We start from the raw sequence: 10,228 nt of genomic DNA on the forward strand, positions 1-10,228 counted from the left end.
AAAAAAAATATATATATATATATAATGATTTATGTATATAGATCATTAATAATTAGAATATATTAAAACAAAATTAGAAAAGTAAAACAATTTAAAAAATGAAATGAAATTATCAATATATTCATATAAATGCATGTGTATGTATGTAATTATCCAACAAATGTTTGTCTGGAAGTTGACACAAATATTAGATGCCTAACAAATGTTGTCCAATATAACGTGAATGTGTTCATTCAGGAATTGAGCACCTCTCAGAAGAGTGGAGGAAACGTGCTGCAGATGATGTACGAGAAGCCCGAGCGCTGGGCCTACACCTTCCAGAGCTACGCCTGCATGAGCCGCATCCGCTCGCAGATCAGATCCACCAATGGAAAGCTGCGAGAGGCCGAGAATCCGGTGCAGTTCTTCGAACGATCTGTGTACAGCGACAGGTAGACTGCACCTGGTATTCATATCCGTTATCAAACAGCTCGTTTCGTTGATGAAGGGTCTGTGATTGTTATGCAACTGTCATTATGTCACAAAGTCAAATAAATAGAAATATCAACTAATCGGCTTATTTTAATCACTCTGATTGTTGTGTTGCAGGTACATCTTTGCCTCTAACCTCTATGAAAGTGAGTGTGTGAATGAAACCGAGTGGGCGATCTATCAGGACTGGCACAGCTGGCTGCATAAGCAGTTTGGGAAGCACATTGAGCTGGATGGCATCATTTACTTGCGGGCAAAACCAGAAGTACGAGCGCACACCCAGATGGGGCCTTTAAAGTGATTCTGCTGTACTGTGAAAAAGAGTAAATGAGGCGATTTTGTGTTTCAGAGGTGTTTGGAGCGATTGCATTTGAGAGGAAGGGACGAGGAACAGGGAATTCCACTGGAATATCTGGAGAAACTCCACTATAAACATGAGTGCTGGTTACAGCACAGGACTATGAGGTAACACACTGTGTGAATGAAACCGAGTGGGCGATCTATCAGGACTGGCACAGGTGGCTGCATAAGCAGTTTGGGAAGCACATTGAGCTGGATGGCATCATTTACTTGCGGGCAAAACCAGAAGTACGAGCGCACACCCAGATGGGGCCTTTAAAGTGATTCTGCTGTACTGTGAAAAAGAGTAAATGAGGCGATTTTGTGTTTCAGAGGTGTTTGGAGCGATTGCATTTGAGAGGAAGGGACGAGGAACAGGGAATTCCACTGGAATATCTGGAGAAACTCCACTATAAACATGAGTGCTGGTTACAGCACAGGACTATGAGGTAACACACACACACACACACACACACACACACTACTAACACCAGCCATTATAGTGTCTTCACTCATTTATGGTACTAAAGTATCACTATGTTTGACATCCTTGAAAAAAAAGCCATTGATGTAAATTAATATACATTTTGATAAATTATTACAAATGTATTAATTGTATTTATTAATAAATATAATGGCTTCATATGTATTTACTTTTTAAGGATGTAAAATGTAGCGAGATGATACAAAAATAATTGTTATATTGTTATATATTGTTTAATCTTTTTATTTATTAATTTTAGTGCTGTCAAACGATTAATCGCGATTAATCACATCCAAAATAAAAGTTTTTATTTACATAATATATCTGTGTGTACTGTGTATATTTATTATGTATATATTAATACACATAATATAATACATATAATATAATAATGCATTAAAATATTTACATGTATATATTTGTATTCATATGATTTATAGTAAATATAAATATATTTAATATATAAACGTAACATATTTTTCTTAAATATATACATGCATGGGTGATGAAGTGCCGGTTCTTACCCTGGATGTCAATGACGATTTTAAAGACAACAAGATCAAGTGTGCTGATATGATTGAGAAGGTATGACACACACAGTAAAATAAAAAAAGTGAATATTCTGTCTTTTTTTATTTACTCACCCTCATTATGTTTGATGATTCTTAGAATGACATGGGGGTGAGTAAATGATGAATTTACATTTTTGCTTTTTGCAAGTTAATCTAGCATATCACCCAGAGCATGTGATGAGTGAAAGTCTGAGTGATATTTGTCAAATGTGGCGGAACTGAAGTTGCATCTTATGATGAGGTTGCAATACAGGGACCATTATATACTGTGGAAAAAGCATGTTATACATGATTTATACTCTAGACACACACACTTTGTAGCATTCATACACATTATTCCCAATGTGGAACACAGACACACTTCCTTTGCATGCCCATGAACGCATCACACCGTGCAGTAATAAATGTATTAAAGTGAAACCATTTTGATTTAAAAGGTGATTGAATTTTTTTTCCCTAGGTGAAGGAATTTCTGAGCAGCCTGTGATTACGATGAGAAAAGGTTCATGTTGGCCAAATAATGTAACATTGTGTTTTTTTTTTGTTTTTTTTTACATTTTGAATCTGAAATTGTGTGAAACAGTGGTGTCCATTTAGCACTTATCAGTGTTTTTGTTATTTAAATTAGTTTACTTTTCTACTTCATGAATTAAATAATAAAACAATTAATAATCACCTTTATTTCTTTTAAAGAGCAAATCTAAGTCTCTTCTGCTCACCAAGGCTCCATTTATTTGATCAAAAATACAGTAAAATCAGTAATATTGTGAAATATTATTACAATTTGAAATGACTGTTTTCGATTTGAATATAATTTAAAATGTAATTTATTCCTGTGATGAAAAGCTGCATTTTCAGCATCATTACTCCAGTCTTCAGTGTCACGTGATCCTTCAGAAATCATTCTAATATGCTGATTTGCTGCTCAAGAAACATTTCCTGTTTAATTATTCCGTGTTGAAAACTGCTGTGCTGATTAATATTTGTGTGGAGACTGACATTTTTTTTCAAGATTTGTTTAATGAATAGAAAGTTCAAAAGAACAGCATTTCTTTGAAACCGAAATCTTTTGTAACATTACAAATGCCTTTACTGTCACTTTTGATCAATTTAATGCATCCTTGCTGAATAAATGTATTAATTTATTTTGAAAAATCTTACTGACCCCAAACTTTTGAACGGTAATGTGTATGTATATATTCAACCATTCTGCATTTAATCAAAGCATTCTTTGTGTGGCTTTAAAGGAATAGTTTACCCAAAACCAGCTGAATCGTCATTCAGTCTCCCTCATGTGTTTTCAAGCCCGTATGTATGCAGGAGCTGCATGAGGGAGAGTGAATACTGAGGGTTTTTTTGGGGAAAGTTGTTCCTGTAAATGAGTGTGTGATACTGTGATGTGCGCAAGTGTGTGCTGATAGGCTAGTCCTGAACGGCCAGTTGGTGGCGTACTTCTACAGCTCTTTAAAAACAAGAAATGTGCTATTCCTTGAATTTTAAGTCATCATTTCCTGTCATAAATTAGAAAGAACTGTGGGATTCACAATCATTACTCAGGATTTTAAGTACAGTAAGTACAACAAGGTTTTCATGAAAAGTGTGAAACTTGAACTGGATGACTTTCCTGGAGTTTTTCTAAATGATTTGGAACATTCTACTAAATGTTGAACAAGTCTACAGTACCAAATATTTGTATGTCTGCAAGAATCAGGTGCTCAAGAATCATCTTTATCTTTGGGGGTTTCATGGTTTTGTAAATATAAACAAATCATTCAAGGAAAAGTTCTTATAGATACAGATAGATACATACTAATTTATGTTATATCATAATAATCATATATAGTCTTATAATATGTGTATTGATTTAATTTATATACTTAAGTCATATTACTGAGCATTAAAGATTATCTGAATATTTCCAACATTAAAACCCAGTTTGTTTGTTAAGTTATATTGTTATATTATGTATTATTTTGACTATATATTAATGGTAACACGTTACAATAAGGTTCATTAATTAACATTAGTTAACATTAACTAAAATTGAACAATACTTCTACAGCATTTATTAATCTTAATGTTTATTTCAGCAAGTTGTACTTGTTAACATTAGTTAATGCACTGTGAACTAACATGAACTAACTATATATATATATATATATATATATATATATGCTTGACCATCGAATTTAATGTATATCTGTATATACATTGTATATAGCCTATATATATATAGATGCATACACACACACATATATTGCTTGCTAAATCCAAGTTACGCAGCATAAAATACCTTTTCAGACAATTTTATGCTTCACCTCATCTGTATACTATACATTAAATATTCATTTTATTTATATCTAAACGTAGCCTATATATTGCTTGCTAACGTCATGTTACACAGCATAAAAGCAACTTTTATGCTTCACTTACACGTATTTAATTCAATGCATATGCTTTACATATTGCAGAAAGGTTTCCTAACTGCGAACTTGAGTATTTTTCAGGTGTGTTCAGTGTTTCGGTGCGGATGCAGGTATTCACTGCTGTTGCATCTCACATGCTGACCTCTCGTGTCTCATCCTCCCACTGCTGCGTCACGCTGGAGGAGGGCGAGATCTTTAAATATGAAACAAGACTCGAGACGAGCGCGACGCGGGCAGGTTTACGCGCAACGTGGAGCGTTTTCCGACGGGACGGAGCGAGTTCGTGAGCCTGTTGCGTTATGACTGCTGGAGTGACTGAATGCATTGTAGTTAGTAGAAGCAGCAGCGAATTATCTCTGGCTCCAGACAAACAGAATTGAGTCTCTGTATGTGCTCCTGCCTTTACGCGTCCAGACACGCTGAACTTGGAGCGGATTCGCACTTGCGCGTATTTTGAAAGTCTTTCTGAAGCCTGGACGCACTTGAATTCAGCGTAAGGAGAAGTAAGAGCGTCTCTGGTAGAAGAGGACGCGCGCGGCACGGTCAACATGAGCGACAAAAACAAGTGAGTACTTTTATTTGCATGCAATCTTCCCAGTCGAGATCGGTTGTGTTTCCATGAGTGGATTGAGAACAGCCCTCCCACCCTGCATCTGTCCTGCTTCTTCACCAAAAAGTAAAGGTGTAACAGTATCCTTCAGGACAGATCAACAGATCTGCTCCGAGTCTGTGTGGTTAGGGCTTCAAGTTTCAGGGACGGAGGTTATTATCTATTACAGACATTAAACTGGACATCTGCATACGTTTGATAGCTCATGGACATCCTAAATGTTCAACATTTATCACGGTTTCTTGAACAGAACCACAGATGAAAACTCTTAAAAAAAACCAGGTTCTTTATTGGTATCAATGGTTGATACCAATACATTTTCTTTTTCTTTTTCAATTCCTTGGAAACTAATCTATGAACTTGGCACTTCAGAAACCAATATGTTGAACCAAAAGCTGTGTTTGATCAACATGAACCAAAATAGTTTAATTTAATCAGAGAACCTGCTTAGTTTTCATTATCACCTTTTATTCTCTGCTTATTAACAAACAATCTGTGAACCTGGTGCTTCAGAACCCAGAAACCAATATGCTGGACTTTAGAGAGCCAAAAACTGTTCTTGATCAGCAACAAGAACCAAAAGTGTTTAGTTCCGTCAGAGAACCTGTTCAGGTTCCACAATCACGTTTTATTCTCTACTTCTTTAGAAAAACAAAAAAAAAAAAAAAAAATAATTAGAGTCCAGAAATCATGCTGATCTGGAAAACCAACAATTGCTTTCCAGAGAACCAACTGAAGAGCTCTAGATAAACGAGAACCATTTTGCCTAGAACCTGCAATGAAATATCAAGAGCTTTTTGACTCTCAGTGAACATTTTATTCTACATTTCTTTAAAACATCTGAGAACTTGGTGCTTCAGAATCCAGAAACCAATACCTTAAAGAGCCAAAAACTGTTCTTGATCAGCAACAGTAACCAAAACTGTTTAATTCCATCAGAGAACCTGGTTGGGTCAATATTATTGACTCAAAAAATAAGATTTTTTTTTGGAGATAAATATGTATTTTTCTCATTTCTAAAGCCCAAAGGCTCCCCAAAGAACTATATAGCAACCCAAGAACCAAAACTGGTTCTTGACTGAAGAACAAGAACTTTTTGGCTCTGAAGAATCAACTCTTATAAATAAAGACCCAAAAAGGGAGTTTTCATCGATGCCATGGAAGAACCATATTGGGTTCCTCAAACGTTTCAGTGAACAGTTCTTGAACCAGTTTTCTTGGTACTGAGAACATTTAATAATCTAAAGAACCTTTTGTGGAAATGAAAGATTCCATGGATGTTGAAGGTTCTTCATGGAACCAAAGATTCCAATAAAGAACCTTTATTTTTAAAAGTGTATAACAAGTAGACGGTTCTTCGCTGAAACCCAAGAACTGTCTTTGTTTTAAGTGGATGAAATATCTCATGGGGTCTCCAGAGGCCGACACATGATGTAGTTCACTCTATTCATTCTAATGTTACTGCCAAGCTGTGCTGCTTTAAATTGCCCTCTTTACAGGTTCCCTGAAGCCGTAGCTTGAGTGGTCAATGTAATCTTTTTCTAAGAAGCTCCTGTCAAAACTGATTAGCTCCTTAGCGTCCAGAAGCAATGTGTGCGCCGCTTAGCGTTCCAGAAACCAGTGGCTGATATAATGCAGGGGATTCGACCTCTTTTTAGTTCAGTGCAGCTTGTGCTGTCATAAAAAAAACAAAAAAACCCCAGCTGTTTGCAGGGATCCGATTTTTTTTGACCAATAGCGCTCTTCAGATGTGAGTGAATGGATCATGTGGTGTCTGGTTTCTTATGCAGTGCTAAGGACATTTAGATTTTTACACTTTAATAAGCACTAACTTTCATTTCTGGTAAATTAACCCTTATAGAAAACACTGGTAGTTCATTTAGTATCATCTAGTCTATAGTAAGGATTACCTTATAGTACCATGGTGTACTTCAGAGTACTATAGCAATACCATGTGATGCCATTTTTGATATATCTATACTAGGGTATTGATATGGTACTCAAAGAATACCATGGTATATACTGTATGTCTAAAATCATGGTATTATCATGGTACATGTCTAAAAAATTACTTTATCAAGAATAGCATGATATAACCATGTCTAAACAGCAATGTTATTTTAGGATTAAATATACTATTATATTATATATACTATCAATATACTATTTATTATTATTTTCAATTAACTTTTATTTCTTTTTTTTTTTTTCTTTTTTATTATTTTAGTTGTAGTAATTTTATGTGGTTTTATCATTTATCATTTTTTTATTTCTGTTTTATTTTTATTCATCTATTTTCTTTAGTAATTTTAGAGCTTAAACTTATTCAACTATTATTATTATTATTATTATTATTATTATTCGACTTTAGTACTTAAACATATTTATTTCAGTTTGTTCCCAGGGTGACATTTAAAATGTTCACTGAAGGTGGCTTTTCGTATTTTATTTTATATTTTATTTTATTTTAATTTTTATAACAATATTTTTACTAGTTTTAATTTAGCTTATAGTGACAACATGCAGGTGGCATTTCAATTTTTTTTTTTTTATATATATTTAAAGTTTTTCATCTAATTTTTTTCTTTTCATTACCAAAAATGTACTAGTTTAAGTTAAAGATAACAACACTGTTAAAAATCTGGTACTTAAGATTAGTGCAATTTTGAATCCGTAACCTGGAAGCTGGGATTTTTTAAGAAAAATGTATAATATATCCTAATTCGCACAGGCTTAACTGTCTGTGTGTACGAGAGCGTTGCATAATCGATCGCTCTCACCTGTTGAGCTATGTGACTGCCCTTTCCTTTTCCATTGACTGAAGCACACAGACAGCACACGGCTTCCTGCTGTTGAGTGTCACCTGTGCAGGTATTGTGAAAGGATCTGTCATAGGAAGATAAGTGGAAAATGCAGAGTCACAGTAGTATGTCCTCAGTAAATGACTGATATCTCTCTTCTTCTCCTTGAGACTGAGGTCATCTGTGAATGACGGACAGGAGTGACCCTGAGCCTGCTGGGATACTATAGCGATACGCCGAGTTCTGAAATAGAAAGATTTATGTATCAGACTGGATCTACAGTATGTGAACTTGAAGTTCTAGTGGTTTTGACACAGGCCAGCTGGTGATAAATTCATGATTTAAAGTCAACGTGAATTCAAAACGGACTCTTTTACTTTCTTAAAACATGTTCCTGAACTTACTGTGCGTGATTCATCAGTGCATGTAGGGAAAAAGAAGTTTAATAATGTAACAATTTGCTTTGAAATGGCTTTCCTTTTCAGATGATGTCATCTAGGCCAAGTAGGCGGGGGTTAACCAAAATTATGTTAACCAATAGCAAAATAGCTATTTAATCGTTGTTTTAAGCTGATGTTGTAAGTAATGCAGCCTTTATCTAGCCACCAGTTGCCATTTATTGTTATTTTAGTAGGCTATTATTTACTATTATAGTTTTTGATGAATGATGAATCATTAGCTTTTATTTTTATATTTTCAGTTTTTATTTTAATTATAGGGTAAGCTTTGGTTATTTTGTTTTGTGATTTGTAAAATATTTTAACTCTTTTTTTTTTTCATTTGATTTATTTAGCTTTAATTTTAGTACTTCAACTTAAGCTTATGTATTTCAGGTAGTTGCCAATGTAATATTTAAATTTATTAAAATTTTAGTTAAAATTTCTCACCTCTATGCGTGTATATGTATGTATGTATGTATATATATATATATATTGGTTAACATATGCAGTATATATATATATATATATATATATATGTATGTATGTGTGTGTGTGTATGTATACATAAATGTAAACATTTTTTATATTTTATTTTATCACTTTTATTTTATAATTTTTATATTCAATTAACAAAAAAACTTTTTAATAGTTTTATGTGGTTAACATCAATTTTATTAATTATTTTATTAATTTTATTACATGTTATGGCAATAATAAGAAAATAATAGATCGATTTGAATACATACAGTTGCTCTGGAAGCTGAACTTGACTCTTTTTGACCATCCAATCATTTCCTGATCAAATCATGCTCATTTTTTTCTCATTAAATATTCTGTTTCACTCGTAAATAGGGCATTATTTGTAGTACAGTGGGTTGCGATTGCAATTTCATGTTGACTTTAAATCATTTTGTTTAACCCCTTAATGTCTCAGTTTGATATTTGGGATAGTTCTCGTCTTGAAATCATGCTGTGTTCCTCCGCTTCATCAGTCTGAGGTCGTCACACACACAGTTCAGAGCTTGTTGGGGTCCAGCTGTCTCTAGCAGACGTGTGTTTTGGCGTTTGGAAGTGTTTACACTCGCCTCACAAATATTCACTGATGGGTGTCTGTCTATGAAGTGACCAGTGCTGAAGTGTGTGGAATCCATCTAGAGTTTCTGTGCAAGATGACCAAAGCATTTACTGTTTCATTTGTCTGTTATATGAGGGATTGTGACTCTTTTATGACCCCGGGACCCCAAATGCTTGAAATTCTCAGCATAATTGCTGTATAATCTTCAGTAAAGCTGTATAATCATTCATAACATTAACATACATTTCATTATGGTAAACAAGTGTTGACCTATTTTCTAAATTAACTATATGTGCCACTAAATTGTGTGGCAGAAAGAGATTTACATCTGTTTAATGTTATTGCACTGTAGAATATATAATATTTTGCACTGTAGAAACAACCAAATGACGTATCAGATGATATAACTGTTTTTTAAATCCATGTATACATTTAAAAATAAATTATTTTTTTTTAAAAATCAGTTCTTTATGTGAAACCTATAGAAAGTATATTTAAAATGATTTAAAATAAATTATTAATAATTTAAAATGATAAAGTAAAGTGATAAATTATGATATAAATGATACATTTAAAGTAAAATCTATTTTTTCTACATTTGAAAGAAATGTATGTTAAAGAACCATATAGAATTTTTTTAATAAATGTAAATTTTGTTTTATTTTATGCATTTTATTTCTTAAAAAAAATAATTTCATGTCATTTCAAAGAAATGTGTGTATATGCAAAATATAGAAATGTCTTTATAATGATAAAAATCTAAATTTTATTTCTAAATATCATTTGAAAGAAATGTATGTACGAGACATTTCTTTAAAATAATAAAAAACTAATTTTATTTTTAAATGTCATTTTAAAGAAATATGTGTTTATATAACACAGAAATTTCTTTATAACGATAAAAAAATCTACAATCTACAAAAGAATCTGCTATATATATATAAATATTGATGTAAACACATTTACTTTTAGAAATACATTTTAGTTTATATATATATATATATACATAT

At 33.0% G+C, this 10,228-nt stretch overlaps 2 protein-coding genes across 2 annotated transcripts in view; both read left to right on the top strand.

The window, feature by feature from the left end:
- Window positions 1-940, top strand: part of LOC107661628 (deoxycytidine kinase-like) — a 4,732-nt gene extending 3,792 nt beyond the window's left edge. The window contains exons 3-5 of the mRNA XM_016451292.1: window positions 238-431; window positions 589-736; window positions 821-940. Of these exons, the coding sequence (XP_016306778.1) occupies window positions 238-431; window positions 589-736; window positions 821-940 (462 nt within the window). The remainder of the gene's footprint in view (window positions 1-237; window positions 432-588; window positions 737-820) is intronic.
- An 865-nt stretch (window positions 941-1,805) lies between these two features.
- The window catches only part of LOC107661601 (electrogenic sodium bicarbonate cotransporter 1-like), a 68,951-nt gene continuing 60,528 nt past the window's right edge, over window positions 1,806-10,228 (top strand). The window contains exons 1-2 of the mRNA XM_016451265.1: window positions 1,806-1,879; window positions 4,475-4,857. Of these exons, the coding sequence (XP_016306751.1) occupies window positions 4,841-4,857 (17 nt within the window). The 5' untranslated portion in view covers window positions 1,806-1,879; window positions 4,475-4,840. The remainder of the gene's footprint in view (window positions 1,880-4,474; window positions 4,858-10,228) is intronic.

Source organism: Sinocyclocheilus anshuiensis, unplaced genomic scaffold, assembly GCF_001515605.1.
Source record: "Sinocyclocheilus anshuiensis isolate Anshui unplaced genomic scaffold, SAMN03320099.WGS_v1.1 scaffold1425, whole genome shotgun sequence".
NCBI lineage: Eukaryota > Metazoa > Chordata > Actinopteri > Cypriniformes > Cyprinidae > Sinocyclocheilus > Sinocyclocheilus anshuiensis.